Source organism: Aquarana catesbeiana, linkage group LG04 (genome assembly GCF_042186555.1).
Source record: "Aquarana catesbeiana isolate 2022-GZ linkage group LG04, ASM4218655v1, whole genome shotgun sequence".
NCBI lineage: Eukaryota > Metazoa > Chordata > Amphibia > Anura > Ranidae > Aquarana > Aquarana catesbeiana.
This window is the reverse complement of record NC_133327.1, coordinates 672,411,717-672,438,950: the sequence shown is the minus strand read 5'-3', so window position 1 is coordinate 672,438,950 and position 27,234 is coordinate 672,411,717. Positions and strand designations below refer to the sequence as shown.

Here is a 27,234-nt window from a genome sequence, read left to right as displayed (position 1 = left end):
CTGTATACAGTGCTGGTGTGGGAAAGGAGCTCTGCCAAGTGACCTGCCAAATGTGATTCCTGTCCTCTGATTCTCCAGCAGTGATTCCTGTCCTCTGATTCTCCAGCAGTGATTCCTGTCCTCTGATTCTCCAGCGGTGATCCCTGCCCTCTGATTCTCCAGTGGTGATCCTTCTCCTCTGATTCTCCAGCGGTGATCCCTGTCCTCTGATTCTCCAGCGGTGATCCCTGTCCTCTGATTCTCCAGCGGTGATCCCTGTCCTCTGATTCTCCAGCGGTGATCCCTGTCCTCTGATTCTCCAGCGGTGATCCCTGTCCTCTGATTCTCCAGCGGTGATCCCTGTCCTCTGATTCTCCCGCAGTGATCCCTGTCCTTTGATGCTCCCGCAGTGATCCCTGTCCTTTGATTCTCCCGCAATGATCCCTGTCCTTTGATTCTCCCGCAGTGATCCCTGTCCTTTGATTCTCCAGCGGTGATCCCTGTCCTCTGATTCTCCCGCAGTGATCCCTGTCCTTTGATTCTCCCGCAGTGATCCCTGTCCTCTGATTCTCCCGCAGTGATCCCTGTCCTCTGATTTTCCCGTGGTGATTACTGTCCTCTGATTCTCCCGCGGTGATTCTTGTCTTTTGATTCTCCCGCGGTGATCCCTGTCCTCTGATTCTCCCACAGTGATTGCGATGGACAAATTTGTCCCCAAATTACACTTTTTGGGGACCAGTGACATTATTACATTGATCAGTGCTATGAAAATGCACTGATCAATGTAAAAATGACACAGGCAAGGAAGGGGTTTACACTAGGGGGCGATCAAGGGGTTAAGTGTGTTCCTGGGGTGTGTTCTAACAGTATGGGGGTGGGCTGCCTGAAACATGACAGAGATCACTGTTCCCGATCACTGGGAACAGTAGATCCCTGTCATGTCATCTTGCAGAACGAGGAATCGCTTTGTTTACATAGGCAGTTCCCCATTCTGCCTCTCCTCACCGCGATCGTGGGCCGTCGGTGAACATTGAATGTACAGGTACGTCAGTTTGCGCAGGAGACGTATTCTGCCGACATATATCGGAGTGAGAGGGTTTAGCAAGTGTTAAAACTTCCCTCATTTACAGACCGAAGTTCATTGCTTTCATCTAAAGAACAAAACGATACAATGTTTATAGTTAGCTCAGCAGCTGAGAAATGTTATTAAACTTGGCAGACTGCCTGTTTTTTTTTTTTTTTTTGACAGCTGTCAATTTCAACAGAGAATTCTGCATAGAATCGGGAAAATGTTTTGTTAGGATCGCGAGGGGGGAAAGAATCGTGATCTCGAGCTCAATCTGTAACCAAGACCTGAAGCGCCGAACAGTATGTTGTCTACCGGGCGCTCGGGTTCGGCACATCACGGATCTTGTGGACAGATTACTGGCAGGGGCTGGGGAAGACCCGGCTGTCATGGTGCACGTTGGCACCAATGACAAAGTCAGAGGCAGATGGAGTGTCCTAAAGAACGATTTTAGGGACTTAGGAGCTAAATTGAGGAAAAGGACCTCCAAGGTAGTGTTCTCAGGAATACTACCGGTACATCGAGCCACACCAGAGAGGCAGAGGGAGATTAGGGAAGTAAACAAGTGGCTGAAGAGCTGGTGTAGTAAGGAGGGGTTTGGGTTCCTGGAGGACTGGGCCGACTTCTCAGTCGGTAACCGGTACTATAGAAGGGACGGACTGCACCTAAATGAGGAGGGTGCAGATCTGCTGGGAATGAAGATGGCCAAAAAGTTAGAGGGGTTTTTAAACTAGGCGATGGGGGGGAGGGTCCAGAGACAGTGATAGCCAGCGCGGAAGATATTCCAGAGGGTAGTATTGGGGGCATTAGTGGTAGGTTAACCAAAGCACAAAAACACAAGGTGAGTATAGTAGCAAAATGTAAAATAATGCATTTGGGTGCATTTGGGTGTCAAAAATATGAATGCAATCTATACACTGGGGGGAGAACCTCTGGGGGAATCTAGGATGGAAAAGGACTTGGGGGTCCTAGTGGATGATAGGCTCAGCAACGGCATGCAATGCCAAGCTGCTGCTAATAAAGCAAACAGAATATTGGCATGCATTAAAAGGGGGATCAACTCCAGAGATAAAACGATAATTCTCCCGCTCTACAAGACTCTGGTCCGCCCGCACCTGGAGTATGCTGTCCAGTTCTGGGCACCAGTCCTCAGGAGGGATGTACTGGAAATGGAGCGAGTACAAAGAAGGGCAACAAAGCTAATAAAGGGTCTGGAGGATCTTAGTTATGAGGAAAGGTTGCGAGCACTGAACTTATTCTCTCTGGAGAAGAGACGCTTGAGAGGGGATATGATTTCAATTTACAAATACTGTACTGGTGACCCCACAATAGGGATAAAACTTTTTCGCAGAAGAGAGTTTAATAAGACTCGTGGCCACTCATTGCAATTAGAGGAAAAGAGGTTTAACCTTAAACTACGTAGAGGGTTCTTTACTGTAAGAGTGGCAAGGATGTGGAATTCCCTTCCACAGGCGGTGGTCTCAGCGGGGAGCATTGATAGCTTCAAGAAACTATTAGATAATCACCTGAATGACCGCAATATACAGGGATATGTAATGTAATACTGACACATAATCACACACATAGGTTGGACTTGATGGACTTGTGTCTTTTTTCAACCTCACCTACTATGTAACTATATGTAACTATGTAACTATGTATTCTTCCTTGGATCTCTGTGTGCTTTGTGTATTACTTCCAGATCTGTGCAGCAATCCAGTATGAGACTTTAGCTTCCTGTAATAAGGACCGGTCACTGCTGCCCTCTCTCCTTGTGCAGGATGACTGGTCTTTGTCTCCGCCCCCCTCCTGTCGTTTTCTGTAGGCAGCCTGTAGTGGGTGGAGCCTGCTGGGCCCCTCCCACTGTTCTGCTCTCTGCACAAACTATGTATAGCACAGTGATGATGTCACTGCACCTTTTACAAAGTCATTTCTGGGTTGGCAAAGGCATTTGGTGCACAAAAAAAGGGGATTTTTAACTGTTGAGGAATATATTTAAATGGAGGTTTTTCAGCTATAATGATTTTTTTTATTTATATTTTATTGAGGTCTTGTTGTTTCTGTTCCATAGTTAGTATCTCGTATTCTGGAGGCACAGCAGAATATTTCCCAGATGCCGCTCATAGAAGCCAAGATGAGGTTTATTCAGGCGTGGCAGTCTTTGCCGGAGTTTGGCTTGGCCTACTACATTGTCAGGTAAACATTTCCCTATTTGTACTGATTAACGAGCTCCAACCTACAATTCACTGAATGACAAGGATTGTGTATCTGCTCGGATTCCTTTCATTGTCTTATTATCTGAAGTAGAGCAAAGGGTAGCGGTCAGGGGTGTACGCATAGCAGGAATTATACCCCATTCAAGTGCAACTGCCCCGCAAACGCCAACAACACACGCGGTTATTATTATTATTTTTATTATAATACAGGATTTATATAGCCTGTTCTAAAAATCAAATGATGAGAAGCTGACTGAGCCATGTGATGCCAGAATTTCTATAATCGTCATGCCAAGCTGACCAAGATTTCCCAGGAGCCAATGCAAAACTGGAATTGACACACGGCGCCGCTGCCCTCTAGAGGAGGAAGTGAAATTAGATACAGTAATACCTCGGATTGCGAGTAACGCGGTTTATGAGCGTTTCGCAAAATGAGCAGGATTCATCAAGCCTCTGGGGTGTGCAGTACCGCATTTGGCCAGAGATGCGGGGGCGCCGGTGACACTCAGAGCCGTTCGGAGACACTCAGGAACACTCAGAAATTCTCTGTTCCTGAGTGTCTCTGAGCCTCTCTGAATGCTCTCCGAGTGTTTCCGAATGTCTCCGGCGAACCCCCCCCCCCACCTCTGGTTACATGCGGTACTGCATACACTAGCAGTGCCACTGGAATGGATTATCTTTTTTCCATTATTTCCTATGGGGAAACTCGCTTTGATATACGAGTGCTTGGGATTACAAGCATTCTTCTGGAACGAATTATGCTCGTAATCCAAGGTACCACTGTATAGGCATGAATCAGGTAAGTGGTCAGAAAAAAAAAAATAAATTGCCAAAATCATCTTAAGGATGCAAATTAGTGCTGCGTGGTGAGGAGTGAAAAATGTGGGTAGAATTCCGCTTTAAATCCTAATGCATGCAAGTATATGTAGCAAGGTCTCCGGCCTTGTCCAGTGGGTTGTGAGGCATAGTGGGTGCAAAGATGGTGAAAGTCATTGGGCGCCAGACACTTCTTCGATGTAAGTTTACAAGTAAAAGGCGCAAGTTTTCTAATGCAGTAATATCCTGTGAAATTTTTGTGCTAGGTGGCATACATATAGTCCACAGTCTCTACAATAGTTTCTAAAAATGGTTTAAGGAGGAAGTCCGCAAAAATTGTTTCAAGGGAAACTTATTCGTTGTAGTGGGGGGGGGGGGGGCTGGGGATTGGGATAATCCGCTTCCAGGCCTGCCGTCACGGGGGAACAGAGACCATGTCCCCAAAAACTGGAAAGAAAGAAGAGGGAGAAGAGGCGCCTCTGGGTGCAGATTTTTAACAAGTTTAATATACAATGAAATGTATCTTATAATGCACTCACATTTCTGTAGTTAAAAGAAGGCATGGAATAATATCCCAAATACTTGGGGCTGTCCTTGGTGTGGTCGATCCCTTTAACCCATCTGTGTGTGTCCCATGGTGTGGAGCCGTGTTCAGCTAGGTGTTTGTTTAGCCGGCTGTGATGTAGTCTCTCCACTGGGTCAGCCTTTCTTGCTTCAGGCACCGCTGGATGGTGCTCGGCCGACCGATGTGGAGTCTATCCTCAACACGAGGCTTGGAACGCAGGGAAGTGTCCAGTTCTTGGATGAAAAGAGGTTTTATTTCTTTTGACAGTCCTTTTTGTATTTTTGGGGGAAAGAGGGTTAGGGCCAGGGCTTCCAGAGACTTCAATAGAAGGACAGCCGTGCAGGGAAAAGCCCCAGCAAGGCGCCACTACTGCACATGCAGGAATGCTGTCTCCTATGGCAACAGTCCTTTAACAGTTCCTGTTGGAAGGCAACATGGTTTAATATCATATTTCTGAATTTTTATTTTCTGGTTGATACAGCCAGGTGGCCTAAGTTGGAAGTTGCAAGGTGACCCAGCAGGGTGTTGATTCATGCCCCCTGGCAGGAGAGTAAAGATTGGCTCCAGACCACCTGGTGTAATAAAGATTGAAGTTCTCGATTAACACGTCTGCAAACAAAGCATCAAAGAGAGCCACTGCTGCCAAGATGACTGATGGGTTGAGCTACAGAAGATCAAAGGCCAACATGTCTTTGACTCAGGGTCAGATATCTGTGATTCATGGACACACTTCCCCAATACAGCATGCTTCCTGGAGGATGGACAGACGTTCTCATCTCTTTTCCATTGGACAGGAGGCTAGATGGGTGTGGTGTATGGGGGGGGGGGTCTGAAGCCAGTTTAAAAGTGCACACAGAATGGAAAAATCTCTCTCATGTCTCATGGCTCTCTTGCCATCGAGCCCAGCCGAAGGATACTGACCACCGAGGACGACCTTACGTAAAGTATTATTGATGTTCTTTTGTTTTATATGGTCTGTAATATTTTCCTTTAGTGTTTTTATGTCAGCGTTCCTATTTTCTTGGGAAATAAATAAGACGTTGTTTTATTAAGCAGTGTGTTTATTTAATAGCTAACCTTATTGTATTGTACCATCACCAGTAACATAACAGAGCTTTAATAGACTAGCTAATTATAGGAATAGACAAGTTAATACATATATGGTATAAATAGAGGGAAACCATAACCACCTACCTGATCTGCTGAACAGGGGTACTAATGAGCTGGGGATATGATGAACAGGGGCTGGGGATTTGCTGAATGAGGGTACTAATAAGCATGAGATCTGCTGAACAGGGGTACTAATGAGCTGGGGATATGATGAACAGGGGCTGGGGATTTGCTGAATGAGGGTACTAATAAGCATGGGATCTGCTGAACAGGAGTACTAATGAGCTGGGAATTTGCTGAACAGGGGTACTAATGAGCTGGGGATCTGCTGAATGAGGGTACTAATAAGCTGTAGAACTGCTGAACAGGGGTATTATTGTGTTGGGGATCTGCTGAACAGGGGTATTAATGAGCTGGGGATCTTCTGAACAGGGGCACTAATAAGCTGGGGATCTGCTGAACAGGGGTACTAATGAGCTGGGGATCTTCTGAACAGGGGTACTAATGAGCTGGGGATCTTCTGAACAGGGGCACTAATAAGCTGGGGATCTGCTGAACAGGGGTATAATGAGCTGGGGATCTGCCGAACAGGGTTATAATGAGCTGGGGATCTGCTGAACAGGGGTACTAATAAGCTGGGGATCTTCTGAATAGGGGTACTAATGAGTTGGGGATCTTCTGAACAGGGGTACTAATGAGCTGGGGATCTGCTGACTGGGAGTACTACTGAGCTGGGGTCCTACAGGGTTTGCCAAGCTTCATCAAAGCTTAAAAAAGAAGCATCACAGAAGCATTAAAAACACATTAAAAAAAGCATTTTGAAGCGATAGGCGCTTTAATTCACGCTGAACTTAAAGCAAGTGTAAATGAACCCCAACTGTTTTTCTGCTTTTCTGACTTCACTTCTGAATTTTTTTTTTCTTTGGTGAATATTTATCACCTTGTTCCTGTTTTTTATTTATTGTTCTTTTTTCATATGAACTCAGTGAATTAAATCTTTGTCCACCTTTGCATATTGGAATGTCCAATACAATGCTACAGTTACGGCTTTCTTTCGGTTTTTAGGTCCCGTAGTCATTAGCACATCGTTATCATACACTGTTTGCCTGTTCCAGAAATGGAACGCCGCAGCCTGTGACCCGAGAAATAGCAGGGGTGTCTTTATAAGGGAAAATTCAGCGGGTGTAAAAAAAAAAAAAAAAAAAAAAAAAAGAACAAAGGCCCAGAAGAAGAAAGGGCTGGAAATAATAGAAGTAGGCTGCTAGAAAAAAAAGCACAAAAAAGGAGAAGGATGTGAAGGTTGCTAAAGGTGTTTGTAAAGTACGAAGGAGGTTACTAAAACGATGATAATAAAAGCTGAAAAAGAGAGAAGAGGACAAAAGGAATTCTGAATAAAAGGAAAGGAGTTGCTTCTGAAGTTTTAGCTGCATTTTATTTTTGTTTCACAGATTTTTTTTTGTCTTTATTTGATGTGCAGATAAAGCTAAACTCTAGGCAGATACAAAAGACATTACAAATGTGCCTCTGTAATCATTCAAATATTTTCTTTTTTTAATATTAACAACTTAAGGACCGAGCCTCTTTTTGAGATCTATTGTTTACGAGTTAAAATCCGTTTGTTTTTGCTAGAAAATTACTTAGAACCCCCCCCCCCCCCCCAAAAAAAAAAAATTTTTCAGACACCCTAGAGAATAAAATGGCGGTCGTTACAATACTTTCTGTCACACCGTATTTGCGCAGCAGTCTTACAAGCGCAATGTTTTTGGAAAAAATACACTTTTTTTAATTAAAAAAATAAGACAACAGTAAAGTTAGCCCAATTGTTTTGCTATATTGTGAAAGATAATGCTACGCCGACCAACATGTCACACTTCAAAATTGCGCCCGCTCGTGGAATGGTGACAAACTTTGCCAGTTTTGAGTTACAGAGGAAGTCTTTTGTCAGAATTATTGCTTTCACTCTAACAATCGCGACAATACCTCACATGTGTGGTTTGAACACCGTTTTCATATGCGGCCGCGACTTACGTATGTGCTTGCTTCTGCGCGCGAGCTTGGCGGGACAGGGCGCTCTCGATTTTTTTTTTTTATTATTATTATTATTATTTATTTTACTTTTTATTTTTTACATCCCTTGTAATTGAAAAAAAACATGACAGGACCTCTTTAATGTGAGATCTGGGGTAAAAAAAGACCTCAGATCTCACATTTACACTTAAATGCAATACATTTTTTTTTAAAAAAGTCTTTTTTTTAATAAAAAAAAAAAATAATTCACCTTTAAGACCATTGGGCGGAAGTGAGATTTGACGTCACTTCCGTCATCCAATGGTATGGAGCCGAGTGGGGGCCATCTTTCCCTCACTCTGCTCCATGTCTCAGAGGGGAAAGGACCCGATTGGCTGAGCCACTACTGACAGCTCTGATAAGCGGTGGAGACTACCGGGGAGCGGCGGGTGGGTGGGGCCTTCTCCCACCCCCAATAAAAGTGATCTCATGGCGACCGCCCACTGTTTAAAAGGATACCGGGGTTATGGCAGCTATCTGCTTCCATAACCCCAGTATGTACCATCAAACAGCCGACGTACAATGACTGCAGGTGGTCCGCAAGTGGTTAAAGTGATTGTAAACCCATTTGGTTTAGAATAGAAATGAAAGGTAAAACATTGCATAGATGTAAAAAAATGTAAATGCCTTATTTCACTTTTTTATCACATACCCTCTGTTCTCAGCTGCATAAGGAGCTCAGAGAGCTGGGGGAGGAAAAACAGCATTACACTGGTCTGCCCAGTGAACGGCTGTGTGTGTGTGTGTATGTGTAGGGGGGTGCACAAGTCTGATTATTGGAGGAGAGCAGGCTGAGTTCCCAGCATAGCTAGAAAATTGACCACTCTGTGCTTGCATGCCTAGTGTGGTCAGTTTGAAATAGGAAAGCAGAGGGACTGGCAGGAACACCAGGGATTTCACATAAAGGAAGCAATACAAAGAGAACAGGAGACTTTCTCATAATAGTACATGGTACAGCAGCCACATATCAGGAATATGAAATGTTGGGGTAACATATTCTTTAAAGCGTTTGTTACCAAATAGAAAAGATAGTCAGTGGGAGGTGTCAGTGGGAGGAATAGTGCCCCATCTTTGGTGTCAGAAGGAGGAATAGTACCCCCTTATTGGTGTCAGTGGGAGGAATAGTACCCCATTATTGGTGTCAGTGGGAGGAATAGTCCCCATTGTTGGTGTGAGTGGGAGTAAAAGTGCCCCATTGTTGGTGTTATTGGGAGGAATAGTGCCCATCTTTGATGTCAGTGGGAGGAATAGTGCCCCCATTATTGGTGTCAGAAGGAGGAATAGTACCCCATTGTTAGTGTCATTGGAATGAATGGTGCCTCATCATTGGTGTCAATAGAAGAATAGTGCCCCAAAGGGCTGGATAAAGGCAAGCAAAGGGCCGCATCTGGTCCACGGGCCGCAGTTTGGAGACCACTGTTCTGGATGAATGCAAAGCTGATTCTGATTGGACAAGGTGGGTCAGTGACGTCATGCCCTCCACCTTGTCCAATCAGAGAACAATTTTACATTCATTGGGAAAAGCATGAATGTAAAAAAAAAAAAATAAAATAAAAAAGCAAACAAAATGACACTTTATATTCTTATCATATAAATATAACACATTGTATGTTTGCTGCACATTGCAATTTTATATACTTTTCCAAGACCCACCATAGTTGTTTAGACCCCCAGTAATGACATGTTGCTTGTTCCTGAATCCATACAGCCGTCTTGTCATAACATCATGAAATAAAAATGTGTTGCTGTGTTCTTATGAGTGTTATAAAATGTTTTCCTTTTATAAAGATTTCGGGATCTCAAGAAAGATGAAGTACTTGGAGTTTCCTACAACAGACTCATCAGGATCGATATGACGACTGAAAACCCCATTTGCACCTGGAGGTTCTCCAATATGAAACAATGGAATGTTAACTGGGAAATCCAGCAGGTGGGTTGTTTTATCCCCCCCCCGCGGTTCACCTCGTCATTCTTTTTGCTTCTTGTGACCACTGATGTGTAGCTCCATTCACACATGATATATACTGAATACCCCAATGTTAGGTGAAATGCTCTGTTTTTTTTTTTTTTAATCACTTATTTCAAAAAATTATTACCGAGTGTTTCAATATAAATTACCAACAAGCAATATAATGTAAACATATATAAAATTAATTAAAAAATGTCCATCATCAGTGTCCATAGAATCATGCAGTGCTTTGTGCTCCTCAATATTCTTCAGCAATCATCTGTGGAAACAAATCACCCGTGTGCCGCCACCTTTAACACAAACCACTCACCAGATCACCATGAGTCTATACTGATTACTGTACAGTCCCCTGCTGACCTCCCATCCTTTGCCCTGCTGACCCCCTGCACACTGCCCTGCTGAGTAATGTACAATCCCCTGATGACCTCCCATCCTTTGCCCTGCTGACCCCCTGCACACTGTCTTTCTGACCCCTGTACACTGCCCTAAAAATCAGTGTCCTCTGTACACTGCCCTACAAACTGCTGACCCTATCCTCTGCCCTTCTGACCCCCTGTACACTGCCCTACAAACTGCTGACCTTGTCCTCTGCCATGCTGACCCCCTGTACAATGCCCCGCTGACCTTCCATCCTCTGCCCCCCTGATATTTTTTTACTGCACCCCCACACCAGACAGGCTAGATCTGGCTCTGGATGTAACTAGGTAAAAATTGCCAATACTGTACCTAAACTTTACCTACATTTTTGAAAGGCTGGATACTACAACATAGATTTTGGGCAGTGAAGCTGTACTTGTTTAGCCTTACTGCAAGCAATGTCACTTTCCTGAAAAAAAAAGAGACTGTGATTAGAATGGTGCCCTTCATTAGAGGTTTCTACTGTGATTAGAATGGTGCCCTTCATTAGAGGTTTCTACTGTGATTAGAATGTTGCCCTTCATTAGAGGTTTATACTGTGATTAGAATGGTGCCCTTCATTAGAGGTTTCTGAGGCAGATATCAAATTTAGATCTCTTCAAAGGAAAACAGAAATTGTTCATTTTCTGTTTAAATTATAGAATGTATGACATCATACCCATTGCTATTATTAATATATATTAATGTAAGTGTTTTTTTACCTTTCAGGTTAAAATTGATTTTGATCCCAATATATCTATCGCCTTTACATGTCAAACTGCAAGTTGCAAAGTGGTTCATGAGTACATAGGAGGGTACATCTTCCTCTCCACCCGCTCCAAAGACCAGAATGAAACCTTGGATGAAGAACTTTTCCATAAACTTACTGGAGGCCAGAACTGAACCCCCTTTGAACCAAGGAGGTCAAATGTGGGAAACAGAAAGGCCAACGTCATTCCCATCTAATATTTGCAAGTAGAGACTTTGTAATAGGCGGAAGAACATCCTCAAAACACCTTGTACCTGATCACTACACCTACAGCCCAAAAGTTACAGAAAAATAATGTCTCTTCAGGTAGACATATAACTAACAAATACCATTTTTATAGACTTAACCCCATTTTCCTAATTAGCAGTTGCACAATCTAACTATGACTGCACAGTCCAATAGACACCAAACTTTGACCATTCTAGCCAGTGGACTTCGTAACCTAACAGACCTTGGTCAGACACATCCAGCCTTTATACCCCAGATCTACAAGTACATGTGAGGACACTTGTGTTAAAAGGATATAGCCTTTACTCATTTACTTCAGCATAGTGCACTGGAGTAGGAGGGCAAGATGTGCTTTTTTTGCTAATAGAAAAAGGTATTTTAAGGCGCTGTAATGTTCGCCTCAGTATGGTCAGGGAATATAGCTAGCATAGTGTAGCTTCACTTATAGGAGCTACACTATGCTAGGCCTACTGGTACTTGGTTGTCCCAGGCCTTATATGCAATGCTATGTTTACTGGCCAGGAAGTACACGGGGCTGGGCAAAGTGTGAAAACAGCGTATCTGTGGTACCACGAGTATAGGTGTCCACAGAGGATGGCTGGAACGGATGCCTTGCTAAGAACATGGTCACTGGAACATGCAAAAGGGCCAGTACAGGCAGCAGGGAGAGAGGTGGTCAGCATACAGGCAGTAGACGGTCCAGGTAGCTGGCAGAAAGGTGGTTGATAAACAGGCAAAGGGTCAGTCCAGGCAGCAGACCAATATGTGGTCAGTATGCAGGCAAGGGGTCAGTCTGGGCAGGAAGCACAAACATGGTAGATAAACAGATAAAGGGTCAGTCCAGGCAGACAGATACATGGTCAGTATACAGGTAAAGGTCAGTCCAGGCAGCAGTCAGATACATGGTCAGTTTACAGGTAAAGGGTCTGTCCAGGCAGCAGCCAGACACATGGTCAGTCTATAGGTAAAGGGTCAGTCCAGGCAGCAGTCAGATACATGGTCAATATACAGGCAAAGAGTTGGTCTAGGCAGCAGGCGAGATACATGGTCAGTATAACCTTTTGAAGGCCATCAAAAGACAAATAAATATGGGCAGCCCTATTCAAATTCAAGCCATCAGCTTAAGGTGTATTAAATTGTATAAGTGTTTTGTACAAGTGTTTTGCTTAAAGTGTATCTGTAGCCAAGACGTATTATATTTATTTTGGATATAGTAGGGAAGGGTTAGATCCTCTTTGATGTTTTCTTGCTGTCTGGATCTTACTACCTGGATTATTCACTTGCCAATGTAATATTGGGGAAATTTACCTTTACTTCTTGTCAGGGCCGTCTTTAACGCAGGGCATACGGGGCAGCTGCCCTGGGCCCTATCATTGTTGTGGGGCCCAAAGCAGCTGCCCCCTGAGCCCGCGCTGCCCGCAAATATTTTTCCACGTGTAGCGTGTGTAGCTGATCCCTGCTTGCTTTCCAAGCTACGCTGTGACAGGAGATAGGCAAAGTTGTGGGCTGTATGTGCCGCAAGTCGTGCTTCTCCCTCTGTTAGAACTGGAGCTACTGTGACAGGAAGTGAGACAGAGCGGCTCTGTGTTCCCCCGCTCGCCCCCCCTTTCTTCGGTCAGCAGCGCGGAGATCAAACACACAGACCAGGCTGTGTGTGGATTCTTCTCACCCTTCTCTTGTCAGCAGGAAAGAGATTAATAGCAGGGGCAGGACCGAAGTGGAGAAACTTGCAGAAGAGGACATAGGGTAAGTTGCTGGCAATTAGTGAATGGTGATAATGTGCAGTAACCTCTCTAGAAACCAAACAGTACATGGTATTAATGTGCAGTAAACACTAGCAACCAATCAGGGAATGGTATTAATGTGCAGTAACCTCTCTATTAACCAATCAGGGAATGGTAATAACGTGCAGTGACCTCTCTAGCAACCAATCAGTAAATGGTATTAATGTGCAGTAACCTCTAGCAACCAAATAGTGAATGGTAATCATGCACAGTAACCTCTCTAGCAAATAAATAGTGAATGGTATTAATGTGCAGTAACCTCTAGCAACCAATCAGTAAATGGTATTAATGTGCAGTAACCTCTAGCAACCAATCAGGGAATGGTAATAATGCATAGTAACCTCTCTAGCAACCAATCAGTAAATTGTATAAAAGGGCAGTAACCTCTAGCAACCAAATAGTGAATGGTAATAATGCCTAGTAACCTCTCTAGCAACCAATCACTATATGGTATTAATATGCAGTAACCTCTAGCAACCAATCAGAGAATGGTATTGATGTGCAGTAACCTCTAGCAATCAATCAGGGAATGGTAATAACATGAAGTAACCTCTCTAGCAACCAATCAGTATATGGTATTAATGTGCAGCAACCTCTAGCAACCAATCAGGAATGGTAATAATGTGCAGTAACCTCTAGCAACCAATCAGGGAATGGTAATAATGTGCAGTAACCTCTCTAGCAACCAATCAGTAAATGGTATTATTGTGCAGTAACCTCTAGCAAACAATTAGTGAATGGTAATGATGTGCAGTAACCTCTAGCAAACAATGGGTGAGCAGTAGTGATGTGCAGTAACCTTTAGAAACCAATCGGTGATTGGCAATGATGTGCAGTAACCTCTAGCAACCAATCGGTGAGTGGTAGAGATGTGCAGTAGCCTATGGCAACCAATCAGTGAGTGTGGACCAGTTCTTTATGTGTACATTAGTAACTTTTTTTTAGATAAAGCCAGCCATAGACAGTTCACATCTCGGCCAGTTCAGCAGGAACTGGCCAAGATTTGAACCATGTATGGGCAGGCTGAATGTACCATCTATCAATTTGGGTACAACCAGCTTGTCAGATTTTACATGTGAATATTACTAGCCGCTAGCAATAATCATGTGTTCTGCCAGTGGGGACGCTTCCCCTGCCGGGAGAACACAAAGGTTTTGCAGGAGGGAATCCCCTGTCAACACTGTGTTCATGAGGGAATCTAGATATTTTCTTGCCTGCAACCTATGGCTGCAAAAAAAAAAAATGCTCCCTCTATAGCTGGCTTAAGTCTGTGTGTGTGTGTGTGGGGGGGGGGGATTCTCATCTTAGACAGTTGTCCCCGAACAGGTGTCCCCATTGGAAGATTCCCCCTTACCTTGTTGCTTGGTGGCTGTAAAATTTTGGATTGCCCTTCATTTTTCAACTCCAACTAGTACAAATAAAAGAGTACATCTCCCCAATAAAAACCTAGCAGAGGGTCTTAATCCTTACTGGTCTATCCAAAAATAAGAAAAAGCATAGAGATACACTCTGCAACCCCCCCCCCCCCCCCTTCCTGAAAAAAAAAAAGAAAAGAAAAGTCCTCTTCTGTATATAGTCATTTAACTTTTGGAGACCTTTGTGAAAAAAGAACACAAACCACCACCAATTGTATTTTATTTTTTATTTTTATAAATAACTTATCAGACTTCATGAACCTCACTAAGTGAGAGACATAATGCAAATTTTGGTGAAAATACAAATATTGGGAGCAAAGTCAATTTCTGTATAAAGAAATATGAAATGTATATGTACTTTTTAAATACTGTAATAAAATATTTACAAATGAACTATGAGTGTCATTCTGTGTGCCGTGTGAGATTTCCAGGTGTGCCGTGGGAGTTTTGAAAAATATTGAAAATTGCTAGCGTTTTGAAACCTTGAACATATCGAAAAATTAAATGGTAAATCAATGTCGGAAATTTTTTTAAAAAAGTAACGTATATAAAAACGCAATCTCTGTCAGTCTGTCATTAATTGGTTCCTTTCATAACGTGAGACTTGTGCGAGATCTCGGGAGAACTCGACCGCTCTAATTATATCATAATAATAGAGAGACCGTTCCATTCCAACTTTGATGCTTATAAATAAAGTTTGTTCATTGTTTAGCGATGGAGAAATACTTAATCAAGTCTGGAACTCTGAAAGAAGAACTATTAAATGAAAGTAAAGGAAGCGAGCGAAAGTACAAAGAAGATTACAAACGCTTCAATTTGATTTGCTCTTGAAAGCAGGCACATCCGTCAAATTAAATTGAAAATGTAATATATATGTAAAAATAAATAAGTTCTTCACCACAAAAATTGTTAAATCTTTTCAGGTGTGCCGTGAGCATTTTTTTTAGTTTTTTTTAGTGCACACAATGGCTTTTTCAGGAGTTTACAGGCATATGCTCCTATAGACAGGAAAAAAAAAACCCACCAAACTCGCATTTTTGAAAGGAGCTTTCAAACAGAAAAGATGCCTAAGTGCCCAAAAACGCTCAAAAAAGAAAACGCTCAAAAATGCACAAAAAAAAGATACAATGAGCTGAGGGGAGTGTTTGTGGGAAAAAAAAAAAAACACTTATGCCCTGTACACACGATCGGACATTCCGACAACAAAATCCATCAGATTTTTTCCGACGAATGTTGGCTCAATCTTGTCTTGCATACACACGGTCACACAAAGTTGGTCGGAAATTCCGAACGTCAAGAACGCGGTGACGTAACAACACGTATGACGAGCCAAGAAAAATGAAGTTCAGTATCCAGTGCGGCTCTTCTGCTCGATTCCGAGCATGCGTGGCACTTTGTGCGTTTGGAATTGTGTACACACGACCGTAATTTACGCGAACGGATTTTGTTGTCGAAAAATTTTAGATCCAGCTCTCAAACTTTGTGTGTCGGAAATTCCGATGGAAAAAGTCCGATGGAGCCCACACACGGTCTGAATTTCCGACAACAAGCTCCCGTCGCACATTTTCCGTTGGAACGTCCGATCGTGTGTACGCGGCATTAGCCTCAAAGAAGCTCAAAGAAGTTGGAAGAAGCTCAACAAAAAGCACAAACAAGCACAAGCTCTTTCAAGCTTTTGGGCTCCATGCACACTCGCATTTTTTTTTTTCTTTTTGAGCTCCTAGAAGCTATTAATATTTTCTTCTGCTCTTAGAAGCTACATAGTGTTATCCTCTGTGTCCATGCACAATACTTTAGGCTATTAGCATTTTTTGAGCTTCAGCTTCAAGGAGCAGAAAAAAAAATGTTTTTGTAGAGTTTCTTGGAGCGTTTTTCTAGCTGAATGCTCCTAGCTGCTCCTAACTGCTTCTAAATGCTACTAAAATGCTAACAGTTTTTTTGAGTTATTTTTACTTTTTTTATTCATGTACTGCAAAAATACCAATAAAAAGGAAAATTTATTATCAAATACTTACCGTAATTTTCCTTTCCTGATGGACTCCATGGCAGCCTACGTGTGGGTTAACCCCGCCTCCTCTCCAATGCTATAGGACCCCATTCCCATAAATGAGTGCTCACCACTAGCTACTGCGTTCCGTAACTAGCCTACTCGTTGACCAATGGGTGGGAACTCCGTCTGCCATGGAGTCCATCAGGAAAGGAAAATTACGGTAAGTATTTGATAATAAATTTTCCTTTTTCCTGACAGACTCCATGGCAGCCTACGTGTGGGAAATAACTAGCCAACCACACGGGTGGGTATGCATGATCAAAACATAAATTTTAATTTGTCCTATCGGTCGATAGGATTTGTAACCCAAAGTTTACAGAGGATAGAGAGGCAGGCTCTATACAATAATGCAACATGAAGGTATTAATAGAAGCCCATGAAGCTGCCTTGCAGATGGTATCTGGAGCCACATGTCGAGCCGCTGCCCACGAGGCTGCCATTCCTCTGGTGGAATGGGCTGTCACCGCCTTTGGAGGAGCCAAGCCCTTAGCCCTATATGCCTGTTGTATGGTCTGTACGATCCAGGACGCGATAGTCCTGGTTGAGGCTTTCTTCCCTATATTGCTGCCTGAGTGAAGCACGAAGAGATGACTAGAACGTCTAAAGGGAGAAGTAACTTTGAGATATTCTTTAATAGCTTCGCCCACATCTAGAGGGTGATTCTCAGTGGACCCTGGGGTCCTAAATGTAGGTAAAACGATCTCTTGATTGACGTGGAATACTGAAGACACTTTTGGGTTGGAACCCAGCATAGGAATTAGGACTACCCGGTCCGGGAAAAACGTTAGGAAGGGTTCTTCGTGACCAAGTGATGCAATTTCAGAGACCCTTTTGGCTGAGGTAATGGCCACTAAGAAGGCCACCTTTGCTGAAAAGACCTTGATAGGGAGCGGGGAGGGCCCCGAAGTACTGAGTCCAGAGATCGAGTCAAGGACTAATGGAAGGTCCCATTTGGGGAACCTAGGCTTTCTCTGGGGTTTGAGTCTCGATGCGCCTCGGAAAAAATTGTCTAACCAGAGGATGAACTGCCCATGAAGTGCCGGAGAAGGCCGAAAGTGCCGAAACTTGGACTCTCAGAGAGCTGACAGATAGATGTAAATCTAGGCCCGTTTGGAGGAAACTGAGAACGTCCTGGACTTCTGGATGTCTAAAAGACCTGCCCTGAGGAGAGCAGAACTCCACGAATTTGGACCAGATCCTTCCATAGACTTTATTTGTACTGGATCTTCTCGAGCTCATGAGAGTGGATATTACTTCTGAGGCACAACCTAGGGATTCCAGCCTCTCCCTCTCAAGAACCAGACCATCAGTCTCAGCACCGCAGGACAAGGGTACAGGACTGACCCTTGAGAAAGAAGGTCCGGTCTGAGAGGGAGAGGCACTGGGTCCCGACAGCTGAGCTGGACCAGGAGAGGGAACCAGGGCCTGTTCGGCCAGTAGGGAGCTATTGTCACCACTTCCACTGGCTCCGCTCGGAGCCTCTGCAGGAATCTCAGCATAACTGGCAGTGGCGGAAAGGCGTATGCCCGCTTGAACCTCCACTGATCCGTCAAGGCATCTGTCCTGATGGCTTGACTGCAGAGCCCCCGGGTGTAGAACTTCTTCAGCTTGCGATTGCAGGGGGAAGCAAACAGATCTACTTCGGGATCGGTCTTTAGTGACAAGATCCACCTGAACGTCTCTATGTGGAGAGACCACTCGTTGTTGTCCAACTCGGTCCGTGACAGGAAGTCTGCTTGAGTGTTTTGGACGCCTGGGACAAAGACTGCCGAGATGTTGGCAAGGTATTTCTGCGCCCACGATAGGATGGGCTTGACTTCCCGAAGGAGTGTGGGACTCCGAGTACCCCCTTGCCTCTTCACATATGATACTGCTGTGGTGTTGTCCATTCTCAACAGCACTGACTCCCCCATCAGGAGATGAGAGAAGAACTGTAGGGCACACCAGGCCGCACGAAGCTCCAAGACATTCGACCCTGGGTTGGGGAGACATGTTTCCCACTTGCCTTGGGCCAGGTTCGACCCACAAAGGGCTCCCCAACCGGTACCGCTGGCATCGGTCGTGACCTTCACCCAGGAGATGGGAGCGATGGAGTGGCAAGTCAGGAGGTTCTTGCGCTGAAGCCACCAGAAGAGGCTGTTTCTCATTGTAGATGTTATGCGGATGACCTGATTCTTGTCCCGTGACTTCCATTGCCGTAGGAGGCCTGACTGGAAGGGACGCAATCTCCATAAGGCCCATTTGACCATGGGAGTCGTAGAAACCATCGTGCCAACGACTTTCAGGCACTGAGAGGCTTTCATTTGCTGTGCATGTAGAGCCCGGGAGACTCTGTCTCGAACTGTAGGAATTTTCTGTAGTGGAAGGGAGATCGTGTTTGCCACTGTATCGAACTGGCCTCCCAGATATATTGGACGCTGAGTTGGGCTCAGTTGACTCTTTTCTATGTTTAGGAGCCACCCGAAGTTGGACAGAGTGGAGATTACTTGATCCCGGTGGACCAGCAACTGCTCCCTGCTCTGGGACAGCACCAGCAGGTCATCCAGGTAGTGGTAAAGACGTACCCCTTTGGATCTTATTAGTGCCACCGTAGCTAGGAGGACCTTTGAAAAAACCCGGGGGGACGTTGTCAGCCCGAAGGGGAGGCAAATAAATTGAAGATGATCTGACCCAATGTGAAAGCGGAGGTATTTGTGAAATTCTTTTTCCACTGGAACGTGGAAATAAGCGTCCTTCAGGTCGATTGATATCATCCAGTCGCCTGGTTGTATGGCTCTCCGAATGGTCACCAAGGTTTCCATCTTGAACCTTCCATTCTCTATGAATCCGTTGAGATATGTGAGGTCTATGACTGGGCGCCAAGAGCCCCCCTTTTTTTTGAACTAGGAAGAGAGGGGAGTATATCCCCTGAAACCATTCGTCCTGTGGTACATGTACTACTGCTCCTTGAATTTTCAGGAGGTCCACATAGGACAGCAAAATTTGTTTCTGATCCTCTGCCCGAGGGAGAAGAGTGGAGACGAACCTTGGGTGCGGAGTCCTGGAAAAGGCCCATCTGTGGCCTGACGAGACCGTCCTTATGACCCAGAAGTCTGAGATCGAGGCCACCCAGACGTGCCGAAAGAGGAGCAGACGAGCCCCCACCCGGCCCGCCTGGGCGGGCGAAACCTCAAAAAGATTTAGCCTGATCACGAGCACTGGACGTTTGATTTTTAACGGGTTTGCGGAAGGATGACTGCCCTCTGCTCCAATTCTTCCTAAAGTCCCGGCCAGGCTTGTAGGAGCGTGCTTCCCTGGAGCGCTCCGGACTTCGTCTTCTGAACTGGGGCTTCTTTCGACCCAGCATGCGCCTGTCCTGGGGAAGAAAACCCGATTTGCCACCTGTGGCTCGCGTAATGGCATCGTCAAGCTTATTGCCAAACAGTGAGGACCCCTCAAACGGGATTTTACACCACGCTTGCTTAGAACCAGGGTCCGCAAGCCAGGGACGCAACCAGAGGGCTCTCTTGGCCGTAACTGAGGACAGCATAATACGAGCCAGAAGGCGGATCAGGTCAATGGACGCCTCCCCCAGGAAGACCGCTGCAAGCTTCAGCTCTGCGGCTGCTGAACTTCCAGCCAGTTCTTCTGACACACCTTTAAGGAAGGCTTCCACGTTCTCCGTCCAGGCCTCCATGGCCTTAGACATGGCCGCTAATGCCAGGGCTGGTTTACAGGCCATACCCGCGAGCCCATAGATTCTTTTTAGATCTAGGTCTATCTTCCTCTCGAGCCCATCTTTAAAAGATACTGCGTCTTCTAGAGGAAGAGTCACATGTTTGGCCAGACGCATAAGAGCTGCGTCCATAAGGGGAGTATTCTCCAAATTCTTTACTTCTTCTGACTTGAAGGGGTACAATCTGGAGGTTTTATTAGACATGGAGGATTTTTTCTCTGTTTTACTCCATTCTTCCTCAATGATTTCCTTTAGCTCTGGAAGGAGCGGAAAGTTTGCGCGTTCTCTCCCCAGGTGCTTGAAGAATTTTTTCTGCTTGGCTGGGGGAGTGGAAGGGTCTTCCCACTTCAAGGCTTCCTTGATTGCTTTGATTAAAGGGGAAACCATCGCGAAGTCGAACCCTCCAATGACCTCCTCATTAATAGACTCATCCTCTGAGGAGTCAGGAGAGGTAATATAGGGCTGCGAAGTACCCGGATCATCACGGGCCTCTTCCGCCGGCGGGCCAGACGCGGTGGTAGACTGGCTCAATGTGCGAGGTGCTTCCCTCTCCATTAGGGATTGCTGTACCACTCGTTTCACAAGAGACTCTAAACGCTGGTTTTCCGTCTCTTTTTCCCCAACCGCACGGGCAAAACAACGGTCACATAAGGACTTGCCCTCCGGAACTCGTGTCCTACATCCCCAGCAGGCTCTGTGGTCTGAGCGGCTGTCATGGCGGTGGGAGCGGTGTCTTGAGGAGGAACGAGAGCGTCTCCTCTGGTGGGATCCGGACTGTGAGTCTCGTCTGGATGAAGATGAATTGTATTGTGGCTTGGCAAGGTCATTGGCATTCTGGACCGCATTTAGCGGGTCCGACCTAGAAGGGCTGGGAAGAGAAAAAATAGGGGAAGGGGAGAGAAGAAAGGCAGAACATGGTATCAGCACGACAATAATGTGCATAAATCTCATCCCCTCCCCTCACGAGCACATACCTTGTGCGTGAGGGCTGGCCACTTAAAGGCGGTGAATTGTCCATAACCAGGGACACGAAATGTCACTTTAATAGTCTGCAGGGATAATGGTCTAAGAAAACCTAGGCATCAAATATGAAAAGGTTTTAGAGAAAAGAAAAAACTCTGCTTGCCTCATTTTTTTTTTTTTTTTTTAATATGCACAAAGCATGTACCAATGTATATTCAAGGCAAAGGAAAAACAACTTCCAGCCGCATAAGTATATATATTTAGATAAACATATATAATGATAAAAGAACATTTTCCATTATTTTGCTCTTTTTTTTTTTTTTTTGCAGAGGTTTCCACCACTCACCTGGAGACCAGCAGGGATCCGCTCCTCCTTTCCCTACCAAGGGAGATCCCAACTCAACAGGACAGGAGGGCGGAATTTAAATTCCCCGCCCGTGACATCATTATCCCCTACTGCGCACGCGCAAAGGGGAACCGCCGTACGGCGCCTGCGCGGACGATGAACGAGCCGCCGTACTGCGCATGCGCGAGCCAAACCTCGCTCTCAGGGTGGCTACAGCGCAGGTGCCAGCGGCGGAGACTGCCGCAACCCGGAAATGCCGTGGCGGGCTGGAACGCACGCGAACCAGCCGCCATGAGGGGGATAGGACACACTGGACCACCAGGGAAAATACAGACAACACATAGAAATACTGCCATGGAGTATGAGAAAACAGCCACAGACCTTGCCAGCCGTTGATGAGAACTGTCCGCCGGGCATACAGAGGCGACCACCCATCCACCAAGGGGGAACATTCAAGCCTCTTTAAGCTACTCGCCCGCTCATAGCTGGGCTTTTTGAGCTGCACCGCACAGGTATGCCAATCTTGGATTCAATCAATCTTGATGCGAACAGCATGTGTAGGTCCATAGAGGAGGACAAAAAAGGAACGCAGTAGCTAGTGGTGAGCACTCATTTATGGGAATGGGGTCCTATAGCATTGGAGAGGAGGCGGGGTTAACCCACACGTAGGCTGCCATGGAGTCTGTCAGGAAAATGTGTTTTCCAGCAGAAAAATATGCTGAATTCTCCTAGCTGCTCCTGATTGCTTTTAAATGCTACTAAAATGCTAACAGCTTTTTTTGAGTTTTTTATTTTATTTTATTTTTTTTTTTTTTATTCATGTACTGCAAAAACGCCAATAAAATGCTGATGCTCCTAACTGCTCCTAAAAGCTTCTAAAAGCTACTAAAATGCTACTAGAAGCTGGCACAAAAATGCTATTATCAGCATTTTTCACCCAGCATTTTTCTGGCATTTTTTTTTTTTTAGCTTATAGTGTGCTTGGAGCCGCTCAAATGCCGATAAAAGCAGCTTTTCTTTTGAACTGCAGTGTACATAAACCTCTACAAAAAACATTTTTTTTTCTGCTCCTAGACGCTGAAGCTCAAAAAAATGCTAATAGCCTACAGCAGTGATGACGAACCTTGGCGCTCCAGATGTTTTGGAACTACATTTCCCATGATGCTCCTGCACTCTGCAGTGTAGTTGAGCAACATGGGAAATGTAGTTCCAAAACATCTGGGGTGCCAAGGTTCACCATCAATGGCCTACAGTAGTGTGCATGGGCACATAGGATAACACTATTTAACTTCTAGGAGCTTAAAAAAAATGTGGGTGTTCATGGAGCCTGATGCCCCGTACACACGGTCGGACTTTGTTCGGACATTCCGACAACAAAATCCTAGGATTTTTTCTGACGGATGTTGGCTCAAACTTGTCTTGCATACACACGGTCACACAAAGTTGTCGGAAAATCCGATCGTTCTGAACGCGGTGACGTAAAACACATACGTCGGGACTATAAACGGGGCAGTAGCCAATAGCTTTCATATCTTTATTTATTCTGAGCATGCGTGGCACTTTGTCCGTCGGATTTGTGTACACACGATCGGAATTTCCGACCACGGATTTTGTTGTCGGAAAATTTTATATCCTGCTCTCCAACTTTGTGTGTCGGAAAATCCGATGGAAAATGTCCGATGGAGCCCACACACGGTCGGAATTTCCGACACCACGCTCCGATCGGACATTTTCCATCGGAAAATCCGACCGTGTGTACGGGGAATTACAGTTTATTCTTCTAAAGAAGCAACCACAGCATGAGTAGAAAAGCCTGTCCCCAGGCAGCATGCTGTGAAAAAGGACCATTGCTCCCTGTAGGGAAGGACTGTTCTGCCAGCAGAGGTCCAACAAACCCCTTTCTGGGTCAGAGCTATAGGCTCTCCAATCCGCAGGGAGTCAAGAGCGGAGGTTTCACCAGTCCTACATTGGCTCTATGGTATGACATCAGCCCTGGAAATACAGTACGCAGGCACCCTCAAGAAGAACAAGGGTCTCCAAACTATGATTCATGGGCCACATCCAGCCCACTAAAATATTTTATCTGGCCCACTGCTAGGGTCAGTGGCATCTCCTTAATGTGTGCAGATTGAGGATTAAGGTGTGATCTCTGCTTCAACCCCCTCATGTAATGGGGGACTCTGATGGGGCACTTTGAGAAACTTTGATCTTTAACCTGATGTAAGGTGCACTCTGATGGGGATCCTGAAGAAGAAGGGACTCTGAAAGGGACCCTGATCTAAAGGGGGACTCTAATGCAAGGGGGGCTCTGATGAGGACCCTGGAGTAGGGGGGACTCTGATAGGGACCCTGTTGTAAAAATGACTCTGATGGGGAACCTGATGTAATGGGGGACTCTAACCGAAGCAGGACTTTGATGAGGACCCTGAAGTAGGGGGGACTCTGATGTGGACCCTGATGTAAGAAGGACTCTGAAAGGGACCCCGAAGTGGGGGGGGGGGGCTCTGATATGGATGCTGATGTGAGGAGGACTCTGATGTGGACCCTGATGTAATGGAGGACTTTGATGGGGACCCTGAAGTAGGGGGGACTCTGATATGGATGCTGATGTAAGGACGTCTCTGATGGGGACCCTGATGTAATGGAGGACTTTGATGGGGACCCTGAAGTAGGGTGGACTCTGATATGGATGCTGATGTAAGGAGGACTCTGATGGGGACCCTGATGTAATGGGGGACTCTAATGTAAGGGGGGCTCTGATGGGGACCCAGAAGTAGGGGGGACTCTCATAGGGACCCTGATGTAAAAAGGACTCTGATGGGAAATCTGAAATAATGGGGAACATGTAACATAAGGGAGACTTTGATGGGGACCCAGAAGTAGGGGGGACCCTGATAGGGACCCTGATATAAAAAGGACTCTAATGGGGACCCTTAAGTAGGGGGGACTCTGATGGGGACCCTGTTGTAAGAAAAACTCTAAAGGGGACCCTGAAGTAGGGGGGACTCTGTTGCTTTGATGAAGGCTTCTTAGCCGAAACGCGTCAGTGTAGCCTGTAGCCGTGTACCAATGTAACCAAATAAAGGGCTTTTATTCAAGAGCATCCGAGTCGCCAGCCATTTTCTGATTCAAGTACTGCATTTTGGGGCCTGAACGTCCTGGATAGAGCACCGGATCGCAGTTCATAGATCATCATATTGGCAGTGGAGCTGGGGTATCATTTTGCTACTCTGTTGGGGACCCTGAAGAAGGGGGGACCCTGATGTAATAAGGACTCTGATGCATGTGCTGGGCCACCTGGCATTGTTTCTGTGCCTTAAAATAATAAAGAGATTGTATAAAAAAAAGAAAAAAAAGATGAACTCTGATGTGTACCCTAAGTAGGGGGAACTCTGATATGGACCCTGATGTAAGGAGGACCCTGATGGGAGACTCTAACATAAGGGGGAATTTGATGGGGACCCTGAAGTAGGGGGGACTCTGATATGGACGCAAATGTAAGGAGGACTCTGATGGGGATCCTGATGTAATGGGAGACTCTAACATAAGGGGGACTTTGATGGGGACCCTGAAGTAGGGGGGACTCTAATATGGACGCAAATGTAAGGAGGACTCTGATGGAGACCCTGAAGTAATTAGGGACTCTGATGGAGACCCTGAAGTAAGGGGACTTTGATAGGGACCCTGATGTAAGGAGGACTCTGATGGGGACCCTGATAGAAGGGGGGCTCTGATGGAGATTTTTTTTCAGCATGCGAGTGTTTGTAAAATACACAATGTCACCATTGTACTGAAAACTTTGGAGACCCCTGAAGTAGGGCATCAATCTTCTGCCACAGCCCAAGGAACCCCTAGCAGCCTCTGATGGAACCCCGGCTGAGAAAGGCCGATACAGAGAATACTCAGACCTGGGCTGGGATGAAGATCTCTCCCCACCTCTTCTATTGGGCAAGATTTTTTTCCCGGTGATATGTAGCCGAACAAGATTTTAGTTTAAGTCAGCATAGTAGAGATAAAGATCCCATGATATTTATTGGTGGTAACAACCCATGCAATCCATACATACAAAGACACCAAAACAATTAAGTTCAGAAATGAAGTTCTGTGTAATAAAATGAGATGACACAGGGAAAAAGTATTGAACCCGCTAACCGAAATGTATTTGATACTTGGTACAAAATCCTTTGTTGGTAATGAGAGCTCCAAGACGCCTCCTGTATGGAGAAACTAGTCCCATGTGTTGCTCAGGTGTGATTTTGGCCCATTCTTCCACATAGTCTTCAAGTCTTGAAGGTTCCGTGGACCTCCTCTATGAACTCTGATCTTTAGTTCTTTCCATAGATTTTCTATTGGGTTCATGTCAGGTACCCGTAGGTACCTGATACAATGCCACGTCATAAAGGGGACATACAAGTACGCCCATTTGCGCAGCGGTGCCATTGTGCCGACGTATATCGTTGCGTGCTGGTCAACAAGCGGTTACTGAATGTAAAAAAATAGCAACAGCAGTAGCAGTTACACTCACATGTGGACGTGCCTGGCCTGGCACTAGGTATAATCAGCATGTGCGAGTCGGCTAATCCCTTGGGGATGGCGTTCGTTCCACGTCTCTCTCCCTGGAGGGCAAAGCCCTGTGTGGGATATCAGATTAGGATCCGGAAGTAGCGGATCCTCCTCTTCAACATATGTTTGGCCGTGATTGGAGTCTTCAGGAAGGAACGTCACACCACTCCCAGCTTGCTTTTAAATGAATGGAAAGGATGCTATTGGTGGGACTCCTGGAAATATGGAAAAAGACAAAAATGTGATGCAAAATCTACTTCTTCGGGATGCCGATTCGCACACACTGCCCGCACCATACATAGAAAGCCAACCATAAAACACAATCAATTTACATAATTGTGTATGCAGCAATTGATCGCATAATAAAATGATGAAAATTAAAGAAGTTGAATAAGTCACATCTGAAACAAAATATATTTATATTGCCATACAAAAGAATGAAGGTAATTCTCAAGATAGCACCATCTAGTGGTGAATATCTATATAGCCTAGACTGTAAAAGGCATACAGTACATCCCTAATTTAATAAGATGTAATTAAAAATTATAATAATAATAATTGTGTGTAAATGAATAAAGAATTTTATTAAAAAATTATATATATATATATATATATATATATATATATATATATATATATATATATATATATATATATATATATATATATATATATATATATATATGTATATATATATATATATATATATATATATATGTATATATATATATATATGTTTATAATTAAAAAAAGATTAAAAAGGGGGAAATAGAAAGCCCTAACATATTGCGGAAATCTACCCTAATTCTCTAGTACAACCAATTATAATAGATGGCCTAGATTGTCGGTTATAAAACATTTCAGGTCGATGTCTATATTTAATCCCATAGGCTGGAGTGATTGAAGTCTATATATCCATTGTGTCTCCATCTGGGACACCTTAATCATATCTGTGCCTCTCCAATGTTGGCGAACCCTATCAATACCCCAGAACCTAAGTAGGGAGGGGTCTTTGTTGTGTACCAACCTGAAATGGTTGGACACGCTATGGTATTTAAACTCGTTTTTTTATTTTCATTAGGACGTCACTTCCTGAAGATGGCCAACCCACACAAGGCTTTGCAGTCCGGAGATAGACACGGAACGCACACCATCCCCAAGGGACTAGCCGACTCGCACATGCTGATTACACCTAGTGCCAGGCCAGGCACTTCAAC

General features: G+C 44.9%; 1 protein-coding gene across 1 annotated transcript in view; it reads left to right on the top strand.

Moving 5' to 3' along the window:
- The window catches only part of FERMT1 (FERM domain containing kindlin 1), a 99,350-nt gene extending 84,577 nt beyond the window's left edge, over positions 1-14,773 (top strand). Inside the window, exons 13-15 of the mRNA XM_073628620.1 lie at positions 3,117-3,241; positions 9,608-9,749; positions 10,914-14,773. Coding sequence (XP_073484721.1) covers positions 3,117-3,241; positions 9,608-9,749; positions 10,914-11,087 — 441 coding nt within the window. The 3' untranslated portion in view covers positions 11,088-14,773. The remainder of the gene's footprint in view (positions 1-3,116; positions 3,242-9,607; positions 9,750-10,913) is intronic.
- The last annotated feature ends 12,461 nt before the right edge of the window (positions 14,774-27,234 follow it).